Genomic DNA, 24,572 nt, shown 5'->3' on the forward strand with positions numbered 1-24,572 from the left:
GTCAGCCCGCCACAATATTGTTTGGTCGCTTTTTGAAAGTTTTTGTTTCTCTTGAAAAAAGTTGCATTGCTGAAATTGTTTTCATACAACTAATACATTTGAGATTAATGGTGTGCATCACTTCACCTTATAAAAACTAAACAATTGAACATTAACTGTGGATACATTTTAGGGAGCCTCAGGGGTTTTGTGGGGCCCCAGACGCCTCAGCACAATTTAATTAGCACTTAAGAATTACAGCTGGCGTGCATACTGTACGTGTATACATGTACACATATCACTTTGTCTTGCACTAACAAAAAGCTTCATTTCGATATAGACCTTTGTAACATAAGTCCTTCATTCAACAGTGACATGCCTACACTAGCTAGATAACTGCCAATACACTATAAGAATCGATCAACAGTAAGTTACTGTATAAGTGAATGTGCACTACGTATATAAACAATGACTTAACCATTTGTTTTTATGAAGAGTCTCATTTTATTGGTGTGCACTGTAAGGTTTTAAAATCACACTGACTAAGACCTTACTATAAAATGTAGGTCTACTACTGCATTGAGTCACTGTCAACATCGTTGGTCAAAAAAGCCACAGCCGACCTTTAAAATACATTCAGATGTTGTATATTTAACTGTACATCTAATTTCCGTTGACTTATTACACTTCTTGGGACAATTTCTTTTACATCGTATGAGAGTTCCGTGTTTGTTGCATGTAGTTTATGATTACAATGGGACTTTGATTGAAAAATGTTCACACCCTAATTTCTACTGTGGTTGTCCATAAGTTACAGAGACATGCAGACAGCAATTCAGCTGTGGGAATGTGCAAACAAAAAGTTGTCACAGTTCCCTCTTGGAAACCATAGCACAGAGATACTATGACAATATGTTGACCTTGGGGTATCTGAAGTGTCATAGCAGGACTAACACATATGCGTTTCCTCTTTTGAAAACAGAAGCCGAGCAGGCTGCCGCCGTGGGAGGTTGGCACAACGTACCTAAAGAACTGACCTGCTGGGCGAAATACAATTTAGAAACCAGTGGCAGGTAGCACTGTGGCTACTCTAGGAGAAGTCAACAAACTCTAAAGATGCATTATGAAGTGAGGTAACTGTGGCCCCCATAACTTAACCAACAGCTGTTAGTTTAGAAAGGCAAATCCACCCTTTAACTATCACATTATTCCCATTATCTTAAAATATTCAAGCCAGTCAAGTTGTCACCTTTTGTACAGCAGCACTGTACTTTCTGGTTTGGCAAAACATTATTTGAAGCCAGTCAAAAGTACCCACTTTGCCTTGAATTATGGACACACCTGTTGCCTGCACAAACCTTAAACCTGATGACCCAAAAATGAAACTATGCGAGGACTTTTACTACGTCAACTCATCAGACTTTCTCTCACAGAATGCTCATTTTTGACTAGCAATTTATATTTAAAAAAAAAACAGCATGTCTGTCTTAATTGTGGTATGAACTTGATAACCAAATGTTAATGATCACTCTAAAATCACTTATGGTAAAGTATTCCTTGATGGCATTAGACTAGTGTCCTTGAGGTCCCAGCTACAATTTGTCTAGATCCATCCTCTAGCCTCCACAATCAAGGAAACACTCAGCGCTTTCCTGATATTAGCTGTTCACAATCATATCATCCATTAAGCCAAAGAAAGCAAAGTTCAAAAACTATTTCAAAATATTTGGATAAGTAAAAAAAGAATACCTAGCACGCTCACAAGATAGACGGCCTGAATGTGAGTAGATAGGATAGATTCACCTGTTTACCTGAGGAGAAGACCAAAAGAGAGGTAAACAAAGTTGACGCTCAGCTTTAAAGCACCATGTAGAGTCAAGCTTAAGAGAGGATAATAAGAGAGTTCAGAATAATGACCAATGCTGACAATTTCAATTAGTGATCTACATTACAATCTTTATTTTGAGGGTAGAAATTCTTCTAGTTTTTGTTTCCTTAAAACATGAACCAATAGGTTTATGTGATCTGCTTTAGGGTGGATTTCCCCATTAAACACCGCACGTGCACTGAATTGTGCTGTTCGTTTTAAGAGCATCTGTACACATTAATCCTTTTTTTTCTCAGATGATCTTTTCAGGAGTCCTGAAGTTTTCCAGATGACTTACAAGATGCTTTCTTAAATACAATGAAAAAGTTGTGTAACTGATTTAAAAAAAAAAAAACATACCATACACACAAAGTCTCAGTGAGACCAAGGACAATAGAATTTTCAATTTGAAGGCAAGAAAGGAGGATGTATTATTTTTGGAGGGATTTGCGCATTGTTCCACTGTTGTCTTGGAGTCTCTTGGTTCTCATCAACGGATGGCTATCAGTCCGATATCAATGAGTTTCTGAATCTTCTTAGCAATGACTGGATTCTTTAAGTGGCTGTGGATAGAAAAGAAACAATAAAATGTAATCCTTCATACTGAGAGACAGAAAGTGCCACAAAAAAGGAGGTAAACTTACTCGCTCAGCGCCTGAGGGTCCTTCTGCATTTGCTCAAGGATCATGCGCATGGCTGGATCACTCATAATCTGCTGCACCTCAGGATCAGACATGGCCCTTTTCTTCACGTCCTCAGGACTGTCATTCCTCATGGTGTGATTGACCATGCTGCGCTGCATGCCTTCTGTGGCTTCCTGAATGTGGAGAGGGCAAATGATGAGGAACAAAAGGACAATTGATCATTACCCAATAAATATGAATAATACTTAATGTCACCCTTTTTCAAACTTCTTGATTTTTTAAATATATTTAACTGTGCTCACATTTTGCTTAGATTTTTATTTTTTTTTAATGTCACCTAGCTGTTAATGATACGACCAGTACTTACACAACGGCTATGTTACTCGTTTTCAGAAAAGGTGACAGATTATTGAACCTATTACTTAAAGAAATCGCAATTAAGTCACTTCTTTTGACATTACATGAGTGAAAAAAAAAATTCTAATTCAGGTAATGACCTATTGTTTAGATCAGTAACTAGATAAAGTACAGAACCTGGAACAGTTGAGTCCTACTGGAAAATGTGGGAAAATATAAATACGGTTCTATGTTTACATGCTTTTCTAAAATCGTGTCACATCTTAAGTGTTCAAGGCCTTGCAGTTTGTTCCAAGATAATTTTTTCCCAGACTTATCGGAGCTGTGCAGTAACCTGTAAAATACCTTTGAGGAAGAGTCAAGCTCCAGAGCCTTCTGGTACGCATCCATAGCTTTTGAGTAGTCTTTCATGGCCTCCAAGGCAGCTCCTTTACGTGTGTAGCCTTTTACTGTGGAAAGATGTGTTTATATTGTAAAATGAGGACTTGTCCGGAATCTAAACTTTAATAGCAACGAGTACAATACACTACTTAAGATATTCAAGCTAAATGTGAATTAAATGGTAATAAATACAAGGTTTCCTACTTACTGAAGGAGGGCTCAAGTTGGATGCACTCTTCACAATCCTGATAAATCAAAATAGATTAACACATGGTCTTTTTGTCAGGTTAGAATCTCATTAACTGACTCAGAAAGAACTTGGTAAGGATGCAATGTACCTTCAACGCAAGTGGAAACTCCAACAGCTTTGTGTAGCAGGCAGCTCTGTTACTGAAGAGTTTGGCGTCTTTGGGGTTTCTCTTGATGGCCTCAGAGTAATGTTTCATGGCTACGGGGTAGTCTCCTGTGGGGAGGCAAAGCAGAGTTCATCTTTATTCAAGTTCTAAAAGAGTCCCTCTAGACATGTTTTAAAGCATGTAAAAACTCTTCAATGCTTCCCATTTTGTTTAACCCTTTGACTGGCCTAGCAGGTCAACAGTGGATGCAACATAGAGCGAGTGTACATCATCTGAATGCAACCTGAAGATTACTCTGAGATGCAGCTCAGCACTGTCATCATAAACCTATAATAAATAATTCATCAAAATAAAGTGTAAAAAATGTGGCCAGGCTTTGTGTTAAAAAAAGTGTATTAAGGCTTATTACATTATGATTGAAGTTTATAAAGGCAAGTTTCAGTCGGACCCAATTTATGCAATTCCACATTCAAATACTCAATTTTAGAGTAGGGGAAAATAACACATTTGAACTGCATGATGAAAAACTGCATATTTTTTGCCACAAATTGGAATTATTATAAGTGGGTATCTCTGTAAAAGGGAGACTCAGGGCGTACTCACACTGTCCTTCCGCACCGCGCCCCGTGCTTTAGGGTACTTGTCCCCCCTCCCTCTCCCCCCGCGCCCCAGGCCCGTTTGTACTCACACTGCCTGGGCCTCGCGCAAATGCTTCTTGCTGTCCATACGTCATCACGCCGCAACATGTCACAAGCATTGATTGACGTCATCGCGATGCGTCGCTTTGTTTACAAATCTTTCCATAGACCTCTGAGTTTTTGTGCGTCTTGTCGACTGTTTTTGAATATTTTCATCCGACCAAATCTGCAGTAAACACTCCACCTCCACATCACACCAACGTGAACCTTTCGCCGCCGTTGTTGTTAAATGTCCGCGCATGGTCCCTCCTTCTTTTTTCTATGTCCGAACAGGCGCAAATAAATTACGTCAGAACCGTCGTAGGCCTCGTGCTCGTACACGTGCGCGCGCTCGTACATGTGCAAACGGGCTCTACAAAAGCCCACCTCTCTCAGGCGGGCCGTGGACGGCCCACTGACCGCAGTTATGCGCAGAGCGGGTGCACTCACACTGCTCAAACGCACTAGGCTTTAGCTAAAAAAAAAAAGGGTTTTGGCCTGGTGCGGAAGGACAGTGTGAGTGCGCCCTCAAGGGTATCCATAGAAACCCTTTTCAATCAGATAGACCCCTTTGTAAATGACAGAGGTCCTCCTGTTAGTGATCCCTGGTCCAAGGGGTTCACCTGGTTTTCCCTGATAAAAAAAAACTTTGAAAAGGGAAGCACATCTCTTCTCCTTCAATGCCAAATTCTAGATCTGGCCCCACATGTTTGAGAAACCAGGTTCAGACAGAATAGCCCTGTATCAGCCCCAAGCTGTACCCTTCCACAGACAGGAAGCATTACACCGCTGCAGGAGCTTCACGGCCAGCTTGTGATAGTTTTTGTGTCCTTTCTGAACCCGACATGTATCAGACTCAGATGAGGAGTCTGTTGTGCACCATAATCTGCAACTAGCAGAAGTATCAGAATGATAAGTGTAGACCATCTTCATCCGTTTACATTATCTGCCAGCTTGTAACTGGCAGTGGCTAACTTAGGGCGCACTCACACCGTCCATCCGTACTTGTCCCTCCCTCTCTCTCTCTCCCCCCGCGGCCCAGGCCCGTTTGTACTCACACTACCTGGGCCTCTGCGAATGCTTCTTGCTGCCTATACATCATCACGCCGTAACACGTCACAAGCATTGATTGACGCCATCGCGATGCGTCGCTTTGTTTACAAATCTTTCCATAGACCTCAGAGTTTTTGTGCGTGTTGTTTGACTGTTTTTAAATATTTTCATCGACCAAATCTGCAGTAAACGCTCCACCTCCGCATCACACCAACGTGAACCTTTCTCCGCCACCGTTTTAAATGTCCGCGCATGGTCCTTCTTTCTTTTCCCATGTCCGAACAGGCGCACATAAAATGATGTTAAAGCCGCCGTAGGCCTCGTGCTCGCACACGTGCGCACGCTCGCAAACGTGCTTTACAGAAGCCCGCCTCTCCCAAACGGACCGTGGTCGGCAAGCGTACTGGGCCTAGATGCGGTACTGTTGCACTCACACTGGTCAAACGAACTGCGCCCTCAGATACAATGATAGCCTGTTTTGCTTTCTGTACTGACAGTCTGCTCTGCACTGGAGGTTTCTTTTTCCAGCTTTTGCATATTACTGTTTGGCTTTTGAATCTATGGCGTGCCAACTATAGCTTGCCTGGGGTATATTTGAATCTCAGATTTTAGAGAGGTGCACAGACATCAGACATCTACCTCTTCAGTAGAGGAATGTAAAAACACCCCTCTAGTGAAAAACTTGTGTCTAGTGAAGGTCAGACATTTTCATGGAAATAATATATTCTTTTTTTATATTCTTCTTTTATATTTCTGAGTTTAAAAGAAGAATCAAATGATAATGACCAACCAACAAGCAACAAACTATTAATCCCACCTTTCTGGAAGGCGTCATTGCCCTTGCTCTTCTCTTCCAGGGCTAGGTCGGGGTTGATATAGGCTTGTTTCTCTTGCTCCTTCACGATCTTCTCTGCCTGCAGACCAATTACAGTAACAAGGTACACACGTTTAGTTCTCAAGCTATTTTTTTATCAACTTAAAATGTCAAAAGTCTGGATAAATGAAAACTAATCATCTGAGAAGCATAAAACTCCACAGCGGAATGCAGCTTGCACTGTACCTGCTGACACTTCTTCAAGACGTCAGGAGTACGGTGCTCTGTCAAACTTTTGTTGAAATACTGAACTGCTTCTTTGTATTTATCCTGCTTGAAGTACGAGTTTCCAATCCTAGCCAAAGCCCTGGAAAAGAGAAAGAAGACAGAAGAAGACAGAAGAAAATATACATGTTAGTATAGTATCAGAATGCAGTGATCTGACAATTCGGTAAAAATTCTTAAGAAACAAATAAGAACCTCAGTCACACTATCATGTGTGTGATCTTAAACAAAATGCTCATGTGTAAAGTAAATGAATAAATTGGTAAATATAAAAGCTGAGTCCACAAAATACTCGTCGTGCCCTCTGGGTTGAGGGGCACGGTGTGGCTAGGCTTATTTAAGAAAAGACAAAAATAAATACTTATTACAGAACTCACTTTGCAATTTGTCTGTAGTCTTCCCGATTCTCCCTGCCAACATCAATGGCCTTCTCACACAGCTCTCTGCACTTGTCAAACTCCCCCTTCTCAAAGAATACAGCTGCAGGGATAACAAAAACAACATTTAACATTCAAAGTTGGAATTAAAGGTTATAGTCATGTCCGTTTCCATTTCTGGTTGAACTGTGCTGAACTGGTAATAGGACCATTGGGTCAATATTTCGGTGCATTCTTCTGAACAAAAGGGAGCTTCTTGATAGCAGAATGTTACAGTGCATGACGCATAACCTCAACATCCCCCTTTCCAGCCGTGGGACCATTGTTGCATGTCATATGTCCCTCCCTCCAGAAAAGACCCAGTTTTAAGCCTGGTGGGCTGACAGGCTTTTAATACACTGAGTGAAACATCACTCCCCAAGATGAGGAATTTGTTAATATTTGTTTGGGCTCAAGTGTGTGAGGATGGATGTGAGAATATATACCTGCTTTATTAGATATATAGGTCATGTTGGTGGGGTCATGTTTGATTGCTTCTTCATAATGTTTCAGTGCCACGTCAAAGTCCTTATTCTTATATGCTGTATTCCCAAGTTCTTTTTCCTTCAGGGCCTGTAATATAACAGAAGTTAGAGGAATTAAAAAAAAATGCCACATGAGGTGAAATGGCTTAAAACATGACGAATCTATTCATTTTTTAACCTCTCTCTTGTTTTGGGGAAGGTCTTCCTCTTTGGGAGGAGGTGGTTGAGTCTCTTTGGGTTTGGGACGAGGAGGGGGAGCGGGCTCTTCGTCTTCTTCCATCTCAGAGAGGTTCAGTCCCAGCAGCACAGAGAGTGTGGTCATCACTCTGGGATCCTGCAGCTTACTGCAAAACAGTCAGGCAAACAAATGCATTTCTGATACCACAGCATTCAGAGGTAATGCTCGTTTTCCAAATCAACATACAATTTTTGATTCTTTAGATATAGGTCCATTCTTGTTATCTCACACAATGATTACTGAGCCACAACGCAGAAGATGGTCCTGACAGTGGGCCTTCAAATACTATTATGTAACTTTTAATGGCCCTGAGCAATGTATTTTCATCAAGTTAGTCCCATTGAGATTAAAGATCTCTTTAAGAAGGTAGACTAGAAGAGTAGGAGCAACAGAGTTTAACATTCCATTAACAGAATGTTTCTCAGTACTTTTCCAGACTTTTAGGGCAATTCTACCCAAAGTAACTATTTATTTCTCAGTAGTTGTTAAAGCTGATACATTTTTGATAATGCACATACGTGCCAAGATCCGATGGTTTGTTCCTGAGCTGCTCCAGCAGCTCTCTGTAGCTGGGATCTGACAGTAGCTCACGGGTCCGAGAATCACCCTCAAGCTTCTGATACAAGTTGGGCAGGGCGAAAGGGTTCATCATCGATTTCTCTGGTGAAGCAAACATTCATGTTTATTAGTGTAATTTATATTGTCACAGCACAACATTGTCAACACATTTTGCACTGTTCTAGGATTAAATTCATCAGAGCTTTCTCTCCTCTGTAACCCCTACTACTTGTCCATTGTCTGAATGAATCACAACACTCGAAAAGCAAGTGGACTGCCTACTCTCCTTTTGAAAACGTGAGCACTCACAATGTGATTTTACTTCAGTGGTCGTGTCAGCATCTCTAAATCCTCTACCATCGTAAGAGGGAAAAGTGAGTCACAATTTTCACATTGTTAATGTACTTTTCTGTAGAATAAAAGAAAAAAAAATTAAATAGTTTCTACCTGCAAGCCGGGCCTCAATGTTCTGTAAACCCTCCTTTAGCTGCTGATTACTTGGCTCTTGCCGGAGTCCCTCGTGGTAAGTCGTTTTAGCATCCTCCAATCGTCCAAGAAATTCCAGCGCTGTAGCTTTGCGGGAGTAGCCCTGGTTGATCAAAATTGAAAGCATAAAGATTGGCTTCTCATTTTTAATTCCTACATATCTTGTCAACAGAATAATGGCATAACAAATGACATCTTACCTTGCCCCAGTCAGGCTTGATCTTGATGGTCTGACTGGCATCCTGGAGAGCATTCTCATAGTTGCCTTTCTTGGCGTAGGCCGCTGAGCGGTTACTGAACAGGACATGGTTTGAAGGGTCAAGGGCTAAAGCTTCGGTGTAGCAACGCAAAGCCTCATCAATATTTCCTGCACTCAGTGCCTTGTTGCCCTGGTCTTTCAATGCTGAAACCTAGGAGCCAGGAAGATATAATCAAATTAAGCATCAAAAGACAAATTCACAATACTACAACTCTCCTGCTCGAACTTCTCTTTTACTCTTACACAAAAGCTCATGCACATGATCCCCTATATAGCTCTGATTACAAAGAAGACATGTTTTGCAGCTGCCACTGGCAGAACTGAAAAAAAAAAGAAATGGACAACCACTCAGCTGTTTGTGTCAGCTAGGTGCTGCAGTGATCACACTGCATCTCCACAGTATGTGAATAAATTACACTGAGCGGAAAGAAGCATCACCCTGTTGTAAAGAGGCTTGCCATCCTTTCTGCATTCATTTGGCAACTATGTGCCAACACTAAATGTGCATTTACAATTATCCTGGGCGAAGAACAAGGACTGTGGACTGGTATTGCTTGCCCTCCACAGTCCCTAGACCTAATCTGTGACAGTGGAGGCTGGGATTTTGGAAAACTATGGATTGGATTTTCAGTACCTACTGAGCAATTGTTTGACTAGTATTTGTAAAATATATGTATAAAAAATGACTTAAATGTACAATTTCTGTATATTTCTAAATACTTTACCTCACCGTCTAACCAACTCTGACTAATTAAAATTAGTGGAACTACTCACAATTACTATAATAAAGTCGTACGAGCAGCTGCTGTACCAGGGCTGTATTCAAAAATGTTATTAGAAGAATAATACCAAGACAATATGTAATCTTTTGGCAAAACAACTGAGCAAGGGCTGGACAAGAACATTTATCTCAATTAGGTCTAGTTAATGATGACAATGCTTTCTTTAGGATACTGATTGGTACATAAGGAAATCCTAGGACACCTATTTTCGCCATTAGGAATGCACACATCATCACAAACCAATATGACTACTACTGCTGTCAAAAATGAATAATGGAGCCTGGAAGGATAGTACAATTACTACACTACATTATATTGCTCTACAAAGCCAAAGTGCAGACACTACAAAAAGATTTAAACGCTCCAAAATGGCTTTAAAGTTTGACTACAGTCTTAATAAATGAATATTTGGCACATCTATGATAGATTGTGGTTTACTGTGATATGACTTCATCCAAATCACTCCTAACCTCCATATTTCCAGGCCCAAACTGTGCAGTAATCATGGTATTAGTGATTAGTGCATTGACCTGGTGCGTGTGCACACCATTTCCTGTAATGTTTAGTGGCCTTGTCAGATAAGTTACGATGACTTGCCAGCTCAGGCATGATAGTGTATTGTTTAAAAGGATGCTCTGTCTCAAAATTGACTCATCACCAAAAACACTTTGGTTGCAAAAGTGCCGAGAGGACGCAATTGAGGCCGAAATGCGTGTGTGGCCATGACAGCGGTGCCGTGTGCCTCTAGAATGATCCTCCGGTGAGTGCAGGCTGCTGAGGACAGAAATACTCCTGCAGCATGTGCTACAGACGGACTGTCGCAGTTCAGCTGTCGGTCCTCAAACACAACCTTTTAACATGGGGGATTTACTTCCGGGCTCAATTATGGCTTTTATTTGTCCATCACCTTAATAATGATGATAGCGCATTGTTAGCTACGGTTAATGTTGGTTAGCTGTGACAGTGATTTGCTAACTCGGGAGATACAGTACTTAAGGGTAAGGTTATATTGCCGGTGACTTGCCGAGGGTTAGAGAAATGCTTTGTTATATCGAGACTCGGACACTGGCAAACCTTAATGCGGTATTTTTTTATGATAAAGCAGCTGTGGCAAATTGAAGTCATATGCGTTAGCTTCACAGTTAGCCAACCTTGTGGTGTGCAATCATAAAATAGCCCCAACATTAATGAACAAACAATTAAAGTAAACCTGGATAAGTTTGCACAATTAGGAAGCCGGTTTAACTACATTGCAGAGTAGCATTATCAAGCTATATTGTGCTGAGTAACGTTAAACAACATCAGTGAAACAATTACAACACTGTCGGACTGACGCTAAGCTAACAAGCTAACGTTAGCTAGCCGTGTAATATTAAAACACTTCCAGTGTAAAGAGGTGGCTAACTACACTAACCTACAAAAATGATTACTGTAAAGTCACGTATAATTAATGGAGCTAGTCGATATTTCTAAAACATGTAAGTTAAAGAGTAATTGTGAAGATGCATGACACTCACTTTCTCCATGGTGGAAGCATGAGGTTCCTTCCAGAAACTACTGCGGACTAGCGCCTCCCCCTGAACAGCATGCGGGTTGCCAGTTTGGGGAGTAGAAAATCTGCAATCAACGATCAGATTCACATTTCGCCCGTAAGCGAGGGACAATAAATAAATGGCCCAGACTGAAACTTCCAGAAGATGACGGGGGAAAACACTGAGGTGTTACAAACTTCCAGAAAACTGCAGGTCTGCTGCAACTCTCAGCTCTTTTAAATCAAGACCGAAGACCTTTGTTTGCCGCCGCCTTTCAGTAAACAATGCAATGCATCGATTGCTTGTACAGCACTGTAACATCTATTCCCTCGATATTCTTGGTTTTATTTTATTTTTTGTTTTAAATATTGTATTCGCTTGTTTTTCATTTTGTATATGTTTTTATCTAAAAGTAATTGTATGTGTTTCTCTCCGATGCTTTTACTGTTTTAAGTAAAGCAGTGAATGACCTTGTTTCTGGAAGGGGCTATACAAATAAACTTGCCTGTGCTTTCTCTCCCAGCTGTGCTGAGCTGGGGAATGGGCTGACTGATACTTTGGGGGCAGATGATTGTCGAGGACCATGCTGAAAATGATCTCCTAAGTGTTGGGGGAAAAAGTCATTCATTAAGCATCTGATGCTTAATTTGACAATAGGACGTACACGCAAATAATATCTTAATACATTCATGAATAAAACCTGTAGAAAATACAGTGTATGGGCTTTTATGGGAAGGGTAAGCTATGTTCTCTTACAGTGTAAGAGTAATAACACAACAAAGTAATCAAACAAATACAGATATATATTTTTTCATTCATTTAGTATTTATTTAGTATTTATTTCAGTCCACCTTTCCCATAGGTTTCACTACCATAACTGCCAATGTTTGTACATCTATCTCTTTCATACGCAAACTCACAATATATGAACCACAGGTAGACAATGTCTGTGACGATGACACCAGTTTTTGTTTTGTTTTTTTCACATTTTTTTATTGGATATGCAGACGAGCACACAGAAACAGGTATAGTACATGTACAGTATATCTGCTTTATGGTGAAAAAAAGAAGAAAAAAAAACACAGACATAAACAGCAACAGAAAAACCCCAACATGAATCCTGCTATCCCTCCCATCAGCCCACGTCAGACACAGTCACAATTTAAAAAAAAAAACAAGAAACCGAATAACAAGTAAGTAAGTAGCATGTAACAAGTAGTTAAAGTAAGATAAAGTTTAAAAAAAATAAAAATAAAAACAACACTAGAACTAATAGCAACACTAATTAATGTAATTAAAGAAAAAGAAAGACAACAAAAAAACAAAATAAATAAAGGGGGGGGGCACTAGGAAGTGTCCTCAGCATCGTCAGGAATAACAGTGATTCTATTGCTAATAAAAGCAGCAGTGGGTCACAGGTTCTGTGGAATGCCTCTAATGATCCTCTCTGTGAAAACCTTAACCTCTCCAACCAGAGACACTGCAAAATTTCACTGATCCAACTGTTATGAGTCAGTGGAGAAACATGTTTACATTTAAGCAGAATGTTACGTCTGGGAGCAGGGTGGTAAAGGCCACGATTCGTTGTGTAGTGATGGACAGATTTTTAGAAGAAGCAAGCCCAAAAAGAGCAGTCAGGGGATTTGGTTCCATATTTGAGTTGAGAGCCTGTTTGAGGGTTTGAAATATATCGGACCAAAAGTCAGCAAGCTTCGGGCACGTCCAGAAATGACACCAGTTTTTGAGATGAGGTACCATCTTACAACTCAACTCATAACTACAGGAAGCTACATATCGAAACAGTTTCTTTGTAATAGCATGGTCTCCTTTTAGCAGACAGTTGTGTTTCTCACCTGGGATAAAGTCTAATCAGTTACACAACTTGTTTGCAGACTCATAGATTCTCAACGGCAAATGACATAGTGGAGGCCATCTTGAATAGACCATTCATGCTGCTGTTGCCATGGATTCACTAACCCAGGAAACCCAAGACAGAGCAGTCATGTACGTATGTCAAGATCTAAGAGTGGCCATCGAAGTCTCAGCAAGGATGTCACAAAGACACGCTGAGGTTGAGATTAGCCTCAGGCTCTGTGCAAAACCAAGGGCAGATCAGGTGTGTAGCCTTTGCCTGGTCTTTCCTTATAGACTATCCAACAACATGTCTCAATTAATCTCTATTTACTTTGGTTCTTCCCCTGGACACCAGTGAGGTGAACAGAGCAATACCTGTGGTAGTGAGGCTTATGTGTCCGTTACATACCTTAGTTCTTTGATATGGATTTAGATGCAGATAAGACTTTAGTTTTTTTTAGTTCTTTAGTTTTAGTTTTAGGGAGAGGGACTGACACTTGCATCCAGAACTAGCATTGAAAAGTATCACAGAAGCTTGCTGTAGGTCTGCTCTCTATCTCACGCTCCCTTCTTCACTTGTTTTGTACGTCACAGTCATTCATATACCTCCTTGTTATTACATATGGATGGTGATGCCTAATTTTGCTATCCCTACTGGCCAAATATTACCTGCTTACATTTTTTTTTAATTGCCAGCCTGATCTTTTGTTCCTTTTCAATCATCCCAAAGTGATAAAAGGGATGTGAGTTGTAGGGATAAGCGAATGTTAAAAAATGATGGAGGTGATGCATACAGTGACTATGTATACAACATGTGGTAACAACAGAGACATATTTTCCCTCATTCTAAAAAATAAATACATCACAAACGAGCATTATGGGTTACAGAAACTATTGTTGTCATTATTTTCGACCACAGACTTTTTGAATCCTCCCTTTATTAATGACTTCCGAGTTGTTTTTTAAAGATTTTATTTCAACTTGGTATTCATTACAAATGAGAGAAAACAATATTACACCACTTATTTTTTAAGTAGAAATAAATAAGTAGAAAAGCAAATAAGAAAGGAACAAAAAATAAATAACATAAAACACAGCACAATCTTGCAGTTTTGATAATAGTAATTATAATAACACCCTTTCTTTTTTGTAAAACAATGAAAAGGACATCCGAGTTTCCCAGGGGAGCGTGAAGGCAACATCCCGCCCGTCACCAGTTTGGCGCGTGTCGCTTTCCAAGGTACTAAACTGTAGAAGACATGTCGTCGTATTTGAGCTGAAACTTTTGTGAACTTTCACCAACAAAAAAGAGTCAGTGAATAATTCAGGTTTAATGTTCATAGAGAAGAGCACGGGCTTGTAAAAAAAACCAAAACTGTCCGTTATCTACAGCTGTAATTGTACCTAGCTATAATTAGCTAGTTGACCTGTCTACTAATGTAAAGCTAACATTACCATTTTAGCTAACTAACGGTAAGCTACGCAGACTTATTTACGGCAGTTCTTGCCAAACTAACAAAAGTATAACTAAAACAACGAACTAAAATATAACAGACTTAACTTGTCAAGTATTTCCAGCTGAATTAACCCACCACTTTTTTCACTTTTCCTCATGAACCAAGTGACCATCACTAACCAGGGCATCAGTTTGGAAGAGCTGTGGGTTTTTTTTTACCACCAAACACCAAAATGAGGAGACAGGAAAACCAGCCAGTCAGGCCAACAGCAGGTTTGTAAAACAGATGTACTTCACAAGCCCCACATTATTATTTTAACTTCCTCATAATAAAGTAGGTTGCCGGGTTCGGTGATTACTATCTTGTATAACAATAGATGAAATGCATACAATACAAATTTGGTTCTGCATGTTCTATAGTGAAATTGTATATACGAACTTTATAAGTGAAGTTTCTTTCTGACCTAATGTGACATTACTGAGCAGTCTGATATGTTCAGATATGTTTCCTCTGCCGTGTCCAGGCTTGTCTGTTCCTCTCTTTAACCAGAAGAAAAGGAATAGGGTTCCTTTGACATCTGCTCCCTCTGAGAATCAGTTCTTCTCCCACAGTGAATACATGGCAAACACCAGCCCATCTACATCCCACAGCACATCAGGTGAAGCAATTAAGGCTCTTTAAGCTTCTACTGTATTCAGTCACTAGGTGGCAGTACACCCAAAGGAAATTATAGATAGATGGATGGATGGATGGATGGATGGATAGCATTTTACAAACCGGACAATATTGTACTTAAATGTCTCTCCATGAATTAAGATTAACAGCTGCAGACAAAGCAGACCGCTATAAGATCTTTTCTTAAAATGCACCTTTCCTCAGGTACCTATGGAGGTTACCAGGCCTCGGGTCTGTCCTCGGGTGCTCCACAAAGCCACCAGTGGAACAGGCAGAGCATCCCACAATCTACTCCTCCCCAGCAGTATGGCAGCAACAGACCTGCTCCTGGACCTGCGCCTGCAAAGAGAACCTATGCACCCATACCACATCCATACAAGGCTGGAGGCACAAGGTACGCTTCATGTACTTTCTGACTGTTAGTATGATGGTCAGTGGTTTTACCCATTTGTCATGGTATATTTATGAGACTATTTTTTCATTTTTTTTATATTCTCAAACAATAAAGGGTCGATTCATCCAAACAAGTTGTCAGTTTGAGCCATGATTTCACTGTAACTTGATTAGCTCATTACCAGAGAGTGTACCTGTCTGGCACAGACAACGCATGGAAAACTTTAACCAAAGAAATTAAATTGTTATCATTTCAAAAGTTTAATGGGACTGGTGTTTGATATGTGCTTGGTTTCACATTATGTGAAATTAGTCAATGTATTTTCAATTTCAGCTCTAAGATGGAACAGCCCTGCAACCCAGTGAAACAACAGGATTTCAGCCCTAGTGTTAACTCCAGACAGAGCAAATATCAAGGTCCCCACACAAGTGAGAGTGCACAAATCAAGCCGACAGCCCATACTGGGTTCTCTCAGATGGGTCAGCAGTCGTCTTACAGACCGCCTAATGCAACACATCAGTATTTCCAGCAGCCCAGACCTCTGCCTGCTCATGTCCCACCTCCCAGCAGGCCCTCTGCTCCTGTCCCACCTCCCAGCAGGCCCTCTGCTCCTGTCCCACCTCCCATCAGGCCCTCTGTTCATGCAACGCAGCCACAAAACAACTCTTGGAAGTTTAATAACAGCTTTGGGCTGAAAAAATCCTTTGAGGGAAACAGGAGCACAAATCAACCTCAGACTGTGCAAGAAACTCAAACTCGGGTAGAAAAATATCTGAAAAATATCTAATAATATACAAAGATTTCAAAATGTGTCAATGTTTCATGATATTGTTTTGATCACTGCAGCATTTGTATATGTGCTCAACAGGATACATTTCTAATGAAGCCAGCCATTGAGAACTCACTGCGGATCCTGACTTCAGTTATTGATGGCATGAGACACTGGAGCCAGTTTAAAGACAAAGTGCCCTACCTGTTTGAGATATTTGGTCAGTTGATCAGGATTTGCTGTTTTCTCTGATGTGTATTTTTAAACACCACTAAACTGACAGGCTGTGCTCTTCCCTCAGCTACTCTAGACTCTGCGGTCACACTGGGTCACCACGGAGCCAAGAACTTCCTCATGAGAGATGGGAAGCAGGTTGTGCAGTGTGTCTTCTATGAAAATGTGAGTTCGGAAATAAGCTTCCTCCTAAGAAGTAAATTGACTTATTGACTATTAGGTCTCCCAAGCTTCACTCAGATAATATAATGTCTTTAATTATTTTTGTGAAAAATATTTTGTGTTATCCATGTTTAGCATGACTATGATAAAATAAGAGAGATTTAACATACATCTATACTGTATATAGTGCAACAGTGCAAAGAGGAACACAATTGTGTATCCTTGGTCACTGCATCACAAGAGAAAAAATGAATTGAAACAACACAAGTAACAAGTAGTAACAAACATTTAGAGCTATAATAAAAATATAAAAAGTGTAATATTTGTGCACAGCTGTGGCTCAGGAGGTAAAGCGTCTACTAATCAGTAGGCAGGTGGTTTGATCCCTGCAGTCTACATGTCAGTGTCCCTGGGCCAGATACTGATACAAATTGCTCAACTGTGAATGTTTATTGCTCTTAATGAGCAGGTGGTGCCTCTGCCCCCAGTGTGTGGATAGGTATATTGTAAAGCACTTGGAGTGGGCGCTAAAAGACTAGAAATGTAAATAAATGTAAACAAATGTGGAGGCACAAAACAAAAGTAAAAGCAGCTCCCTGAGAGAGTATGAATATGCTACTGTGATTGCTGTCCTTGGTTTGAATTAAGAGGCTTTCACATCTAATCAAACTCACTCTGAAGGAATTACTTCATCACTCATCATCATCGTCATCGGCTGTGAAAAGGTTGCTCTTTTCCCCTTTCACTAGTCCCTGTTCCCCAATATTAACAATGGGTTTTTAGTCTGTTAAACAATTTATTTAGGGCAAGTGTTGACATGTCTTTTTCATTGAATCAAATCTATTACCAATCAGGTTATATAAATAACAGAATCTTGCTTAATTTGTTTGTTTTATTTTAGTTTCAGGGGTGAAAGTGTGGGATGTTGTTTTTCTGTTGTTCTGCATTAATATTGGGGTGGATCAGCTGCTTAATTAGGTATATATGACAGTGAAAACAGGTTTAATTATTATATCCTCTCAGGAGTGAGATCCTCCTATCTTAGCTACCTGTTAAGACAGAACGATAGAGTGAAATAGTTCTGCAGTAAATGATTTTATCACATTTGGTGCGCTCATTGGTATGCATACGTGTTGTTTAGCTTGTGGTGTGAGGTGGTCTTTATTTTTTTTCTCTCTGTCGTTTTATTCAGCTGAAGTCATTTTTGTTGAAATTCCCAGGGTCTATTTTTCTCATTAATATTATTGTGACCTCTTTTGCACTTACTTCTGCGTATCAACCTGCTTCTTGAAAATCCCCTTTAACGTCTTCCAGTGCCAGGCAACATCATCTTCCCTTGTGACCAGACACTGGGATTCTATTATAATATTATAATAACGTATTAGCGAAACATAAAATAACACTGGAATCTGACTCGATCTTCATTTGTGCCTCTTGTCCAACAGGAGCAGGAACTGCCCCGTCTCATCCGTGGTCAAGTTCATCGCTGTGTGGGGAACTATGACCGCAGTAGAGATGTCCTGGTGTGTGTGTCTGTCAGACCCAGCCAGACGTCAGAGCTGAGGAACGCTCAGGAGGCTGTCAAAGCATGTGATGCAGAAATGAGAGCACTAGTCAAATCACTCAGTGAAGTCTGAGCATGAGTACTGTGGGTTTCTACAACAGTACAAGACTGAGCAGAAGAACGTATACCAGTATTTTATGAGGGTGCATGAGAGCCAAGTTTAGTGCTTTATATCAATAGATAACTGTTATGGGTAGAAGTCCCAGTAGTTTTAAAAAGCCTGTTAAAAGTATTATTTAAGTTTTGGACATGTAAAGGGTGCTGTTGTACTGAATGTTGACAGTTGAATTAGCTTTTCTATTTATTCTTGAAAGAAATATATAAAGAGTTTTTTCTTTTAGCCAAAACTTTAACGGAAAGTAAAGCCTCTCTTTTCGTAAGTTCTGAAATGTTTTTATTACAAAGAAAAGTTCACAGAACATTAAACATTGTTTAGAGATTAATTCAGGTAAAGTAAACACGACGAGGTAATATCTCAAAATATACCTTTGAAAAACGGGGCAGCTAACAATAACGTGATATCAAGTACAGTTAGTTTATTTACAGTCAATCATCACAATGGAAAAAACAATAGTTCTACTCTACCAAAACACTTTCACCAGTGCTGAAACTTTACACACAATGGTTCAACAAATAGGGGAATAAGTCCAGTGCAGTCACGCCAGTCCTTCCCACAGTCAAGCACAGTATGAGGTCCAATACAATACCAACATTTCTCTCCTGACCTTCTTTCAAATATGGCAACATAATCACAGTCATTTTCTTAATGTCAGGATATGTCAGCATGGGAACCAAAATTTAGGAAATATTTAAAGATTAGCCCATTAGCAAAATCCAACCCATTGTTCAACACTAATACGCACATAAACATCCACTAGAAAAGGGAGTCTAGCTTGATGAAATTGGCAGTGTACAGGGAGAGTAAGTGGAGAAGTAGACATTTTGTCCTTGGATCATGACAGGAATGGTGCCAGCGCTTAAAAGGGGAAGTGGGTTGACGAGAACACAGCAACACATTAGCTTACTTGAGGAGCTAATTATTTTAATCCACGGTTTTACACATAATGTGAATAATGTGTCAGCTCAGCGCAGATAACCAAAGGCGAAGTTCAATTTGTACAGCTCCCTCCTCTACCACTCCATTTCTGAATCACGTAAGACAAGGATGCCAGGCATTAATCTGTTAGCTGCATGTCACAACCTTTTAATATGGCAATTCAAGTGATTTACCTCTTGTAGATAATTGGCAAAATGTCTCAGGGCATAATTGAACACAAGAACACTGCTTTACTTTTTTTTTTTTTACTTCTCTCTGCCGTTACCTCCAAGGATTAGGAGAAATCTTTTTTATCCTCCAGAACATTTTCTCAAGTTAATGAGATCATACTGCATCAAGTACAGGAGAAAGACTCTGAGAGGAAAAAATATAATAGAAAAGAAAACACCACACAACAGGATCCACAGTTTTTCAGCAGAAAAAGATGATAACCTGATCATTGTATTTAACACTTGTCTTGGTTACGTTAAAAGGCACGCGTTGGTCAGATCACATTTAAAATCTAGATCAATTGTTCTACCATTAACAAAGCCCATCTCATCATGCATTTTTGACAAAATTCCTACATCTCCCATCATTTTTTTCCTGAATTAGAGTGTTTAGCATTGTGTGTAGACAGAAAACAATTGTTCATGTTTAACAAGCGAGTTACATTACACAAACAGTTCTGGGGAAAACAAAAGGATGCCGAATCCCAACATAACATTTTTTGACAGCACTACTCTGAAACCACTACTTATTATTTAATTCCTTCTTATGAGAAGAGATTTCCATTTGTCCTCTCGGCAGGTCTGAGGCTGTCTATTGTCCTTTTTCTTTAAGACGGTTTCCAACTGCACTGTCCGTCTTTGAAAGCTAAAACGTCTTCTTGGCTCCCTCTGGTTCACTGCCTGGTCACGAGACTGGAAGGCAGAAAAAGTCTGAAGAGCAAAAATCCATCAAAGCGTCAGATTTCTCTTTTCAACGTGGTATTTTTAAACCTCAAACATCTGCTCAGTTAAATCCAGACGACCATATGTACAGTCAAATGCTTCAGCACGATCCACCATCAGCAGATGCAGCAGTTCCTTAAGAGCTGACCCGTGAATATTCTTACTCTTCGGCCGGTCAAAGTGTCTTTCTCGTTGAGTCGAACGTTCTTCAAAACCTCTCATTTGATTGGATGAGTCATAATGCCACATTATCTCATGCATCCACTCTGTATGCAGCCGACATCCAGCCTGTTTTGGAATGTTACATATGTTGACTTGTCACTCACAAAAAAACACTTACATTTTTACTTGTTATGTCTGGTACTTTTCTTAAATCATGTGAAATGAGGTCCTTGTATCTCCAGACTTTTCTCCAGAAATGACATGAAGACAACTGCAGAAAACTCTTGATGAAAATTAGAACAACAGAGTATTATTGTAACATAAACCATTCCATCTAAATGAACTGAATCTGAATTAGTCACATAACAGATGCAGGAAGACGTGTTTGTTGTTGAGTGTCAGCTTCAGGTAACACTGAGTCCCAAACAGCATCAACTTTAAAAGCGGGACGCAGGTGTCTTTCCATGACATCAAACCCAGGTTAGAGAGAGGGGGAAAACAAAACATTGTATCAAAGCACTATAACAGCGTGGGCAGAGGGGTGGGGGACAGCTGCTCCTTTGGTGCATATTTGGCAAAAAAGGGCAAGAAGACGGTGAGCATGACTCCGACGATAGCCAGCATGTAGCCCCAGCCGATCTGGCACTCGCCTGCGTAGTAGATGTCAGAGTCCCCGCAGAAGGACCTGACCAGTGAGGAGTTTAGGCCGAATGGGTAGACCAGCAGTCCGGCAGCCATGATGAACACTGCAGAGAAGAAAGCGTGAGAGAACAAAAGTGGGTTAGACAACAAACAGTATATTCACATAGGCTGTTGGAGGAAAGATGTTTTCATTTAAGTAAAATAGTCATTTTTCATATACAAATACACAAGCAAGACAAACAGGGACAGCCCAAGTACAGTAGAAATGTCTCTCATTCACAATTGAATCATTAAAAAGAAAATTGAATTCTGTCAAGTAAGGAGTTCCATAAGAGCACAGGGTGACTAAGCTGCCATACCACTTCGATAAGAGCCAAGACGGTGTAATGATGGTAGTGAGGTCAGAAAAGAGACACGTATTTTTTTCTACACAAAACACCAGATGAAAAAGTTTCTTCTCCAGTTGACTGGAGAGCCACTTGGTGGCAGTAGAGGTTTTGAGGAAAAGGCTTACAGTCTGACTGAGTCAAGTGTGTAATTTATATACTTCATCGGTGCTGAAGTGTCTCCATTTGCACTGAAACCTGATTTGTTGCCTTGTGTGACAATAAATAAATCATACGAACAGTGGCTGAACGGTGCTTTTAACGTACTGAACATCAAAAGCGGTGATGACCTGCAATCGACAGACACTGAAAAGTGATTCACATGTCTTTAAATCCATTTGCAACCCTCATTTTAAAATTCTGGGTCTTCGTAAAAAAAGATGCTCCTCCGCGCACTTCTGCTGCGATGGGCTTTCTCAGATACTATGCTCTGCAGCCAGAGAGGCGCTCACTCCTACAAATTGAGTCAAGTCTCCCAGCCTGTGCGGCCAAGCAGTTATTGACTGTGCTACAGGCTATCATTGGTGCGCTTAGTCATTCGGAGTGCCGGCTGGATTTCCATTACATAGCCAGGTGTCATAGTTGTTTTAGCTCCGGAGAGCTGGGGTTACCGGAAAAGCTTAAACTTTTGATAGTGAGTTGCTTTCTAGAAAACACAACAAACATATATTTTATTAGGCCCTATTGATTTCAGGAGATGCCGGCTGTCCTACTTTCAAGGGCAGCTGCTTCACAGCCAGAAACAGCGTTCATACGAGAGCTACCCTGCAATAGCTGTGTGAGTAAAATCGATGGTTTGTGTGGGCAGTGAAGGATTGTGCTAGGAGAACAGGGACGAGGAGGTAGGAAGCTTTTACTGATGTTCTAGTTGCACACTGGGGGCTTTGGGGTTGACTGTTAGAGGGAGAAAAAGGATGATAGGAGAGGAAACACAAAGGAAGAGGTCTCACTGTGGAGGAGAGGTTTGTCTAGCCCTGTGTCTCTGTGGACTTCATGGAGGATCTGCCTCTCAGCCTTGCATATCTCAACCATGTACCCAGCCCTCCCAGCTTTAGAGTATCTCCGTGTTTTATCTGCAAGGGCCCAGCGCCTCAAAGCTCACTGCCTAATGACACTTTAATGACCTTCTTTATCAAACTCACTCACTGGCGTTTGTGGAGGAAACACAAAGGCACAGTGAAAGGCGCGTCCCTTCCCTGCTACTCTGGAAGGATTGCAACTAAAGCAAACTTGGACACAAAACTAGAATGGATAAGCGAAGACCCACATAGAATAACCCTGAATGAAATCCAGGCAGCGGTCTCTAACAAGTGTCAGGTAAGCAGGGCGAGGGCTGGAGTTGTTCAATCAGAGCAGGAGTATGCAGGGTGTCTGGATCAGATAAGCTGCAGCTCAGGCTGACTGGGTCTCCTCAAACCTTTAATTAGAAGAGAACTGTCGAAGAACTGTAAAATCAACCCATATCAGAGTCTTAACTCCAAATGGATCAATTTCATCCTTCAGACCTGAGAGGGATCCAACCACACCAAAGGGAAGCTCGATTTCATACATCAAGGTCTGTTTTCAGGTCTCGGGGTGTACAACTAAAGCCTTTTGTGGCTCCGGAGGGAGCTGCGTAAAAGAAGTCTGATAAAGTGATCTCACTTGAGTCGGATGGGCCTGGAAACTTACAGAAAAAAAAATCTGATTGAGGCTAAAGACTAAAGGCTTCACTAGCTACTAGCATAGCATATGCCTGAATATCCCCCCCAACTGCTGGCAGTCGAGCTATTAGTGGGAACAAAGATGTGTGGAATAAAAAATGCACAAACTGCATACTGTACAGGACACGTGCAAAACAATGAGGTCTACATTTTATGTCTAATAAGGTAGAGAAAACATGAAACGGTATTCTAGTCTCCACTGCAGGGTGGATAATCTTAATTTCAACAGGGTCTTACACGGCAGAGTGATCTAATCCTATGGAAATGGGCAGTGTGATGAAAGAGGCGGACATGACACCAGGATGCCATGCAGGGAACTGAGGCCTAAAAGTGATCATTACTTGTGCAGCCAGGAGAGCACTGTGTACGTGGAGGAATCTGCGACAACAATACTGTATGAGCATTATGAATGACAAATATATTCAGAAAATATTCAAGATTGATCTGTGAACAGGCACCTGGTCAACTCAGACTCCAATTTCTCATTTACATGCAGTAAGCAACTGTGCAGAAATGATTAGAAGGGAGAGGGGGTCAGAGAAGGGGGAAGATTATGTAGATTTGATTTTTGTTTAAGGGAAGTTACTCTACATTTTTGGGGGAAAGCAGGGCAGGTCCTTTTAACCTTTGCTCATCCCAGAATACTTCTCCCTGGTGAGATTCATCGTACATTTTTATACAAAATAAAAAAAATAAGATTCAACTGCCCAATTCATACAGTCCCTTACAGAGGTTTTAATGAGGTGTCCAGAGTAGCTTCCAGGCAGTAAGAAGCTACAAGAGCTTACATTAATTACCCCCTGATAGACCCAAGTAGCAGACAGTTTACTAACCACCCCCCAATTAACGCTCTGCGTTTGTAAGAAGTCAGGACAGGGAGGAAAGTCCAGTCCTTTCTCCACAGAGATGAGGAAACATGAAGAGGTGTGTCAGCCCCAATCAGATGAGTGCCGCTGAGTGCATGGGACTATTGTAATGGCTCAGCGATGATGACGGGGACTAATGGAGAGAGCTCAAGTTAGCTGGACACTAATGTGTCCCGGTTTCATTGCAGGCTTTACACACAGTGCCAAAGAAGGGGGTCGGGATATCAATTCAATTACTTCCTTTTTTTAATTTGTCTGTTATCTGTGTGTGCTTAGACGCAGAAGTGGCTGTCCTGAACAATAGTATTTCCACATTATTTGAACTTTCTTAAAGGACTTTTTCACTCATAAAGCTGTCATTCAACAAACGTACAGTCTGCTAATCTCGAAAAACGTCCTTGGATTACTTGCTGTATTTCTCATTACTGACAACTTGTTTAAATGCACACTTCAGCACCTTTGAAGTGCACAGAGGCATCAGACTGAGGGAGTAAAATATCGATTTGGAAAGGCAAAACAGCCAGAAGCATCCAAGAGCACTAGATT

The 24,572-nt window shown here is 40.7% G+C and overlaps 3 protein-coding genes across 3 annotated transcripts in view; 1 reads left to right on the forward strand and 2 right to left on the reverse strand.

The window, feature by feature from the left end:
- Window positions 1-497: 497 nt before the first annotated feature.
- On the reverse strand, window positions 498-11,207 carry stip1 (stress-induced phosphoprotein 1). Its single transcript, XM_083927433.1, has 14 exons — window positions 11,155-11,207; window positions 8,797-9,006; window positions 8,558-8,699; window positions 8,071-8,212; window positions 7,493-7,658; window positions 7,276-7,402; window positions 6,791-6,893; window positions 6,375-6,495; window positions 6,132-6,228; window positions 3,567-3,691; window positions 3,437-3,473; window positions 3,193-3,296; window positions 2,491-2,663; window positions 498-2,409 (listed from the first exon to the last, which is right to left on the reverse strand). The coding sequence occupies exons 1-14, from the start codon at window positions 11,161-11,163 to the stop codon at window positions 2,337-2,339; spliced, it is 1,629 nt and encodes a 542-aa protein (XP_083783559.1). The 5' UTR covers window positions 11,164-11,207; the 3' UTR covers window positions 498-2,336.
- Window positions 11,208-14,712: 3,505 nt separating this feature from the next.
- Window positions 14,713-18,351, forward strand: spata22 (spermatogenesis associated 22; the record flags this gene model as incomplete). Its single annotated transcript, XM_083927345.1, is given in 8 exon segments — window positions 14,713-14,754; window position 14,756; window positions 15,004-15,138; window positions 15,360-15,549; window positions 15,883-16,309; window positions 16,418-16,538; window positions 16,620-16,717; window positions 18,160-18,351. Coding segments are annotated over 8 exon segments (1,206 nt in total).
- Window positions 18,352-20,948: 2,597 nt separating this feature from the next.
- The window catches only part of lhfpl7 (LHFPL tetraspan subfamily member 7), a gene marked incomplete at its 3' end in the record, with an annotated part of 104,917 nt that continues 101,293 nt past the window's right edge, over window positions 20,949-24,572 (reverse strand). Inside the window, exon 3 of the mRNA XM_083927014.1 lies at window positions 20,949-21,175. Coding sequence (XP_083783140.1) covers window positions 20,949-21,175 — 227 coding nt within the window. The remainder of the gene's footprint in view (window positions 21,176-24,572) is intronic.

The sequence above is a fragment of the Echiichthys vipera genome (assembly GCF_963691815.1).
Source record: "Echiichthys vipera genome assembly, chromosome: 14".
NCBI lineage: Eukaryota > Metazoa > Chordata > Actinopteri > Perciformes > Trachinidae > Echiichthys > Echiichthys vipera.

Excerpts from the sequence above, each read along its gene's own strand:
- stip1 (XM_083927433.1), bottom strand. Across the intron at positions 3,474-3,566 it reads AGTTTCCACTTGCGTTGAAG|GATTGTGAAGAGTGCATCCA; the intron begins GTACATTGCATC and ends TTGATTTATCAG. Across the intron at positions 2,664-3,192 it reads AGCTTGACTCTTCCTCAAAG|GAAGCCACAGAAGGCATGCA; the intron begins GTATTTTACAGG and ends CTCCACATTCAG.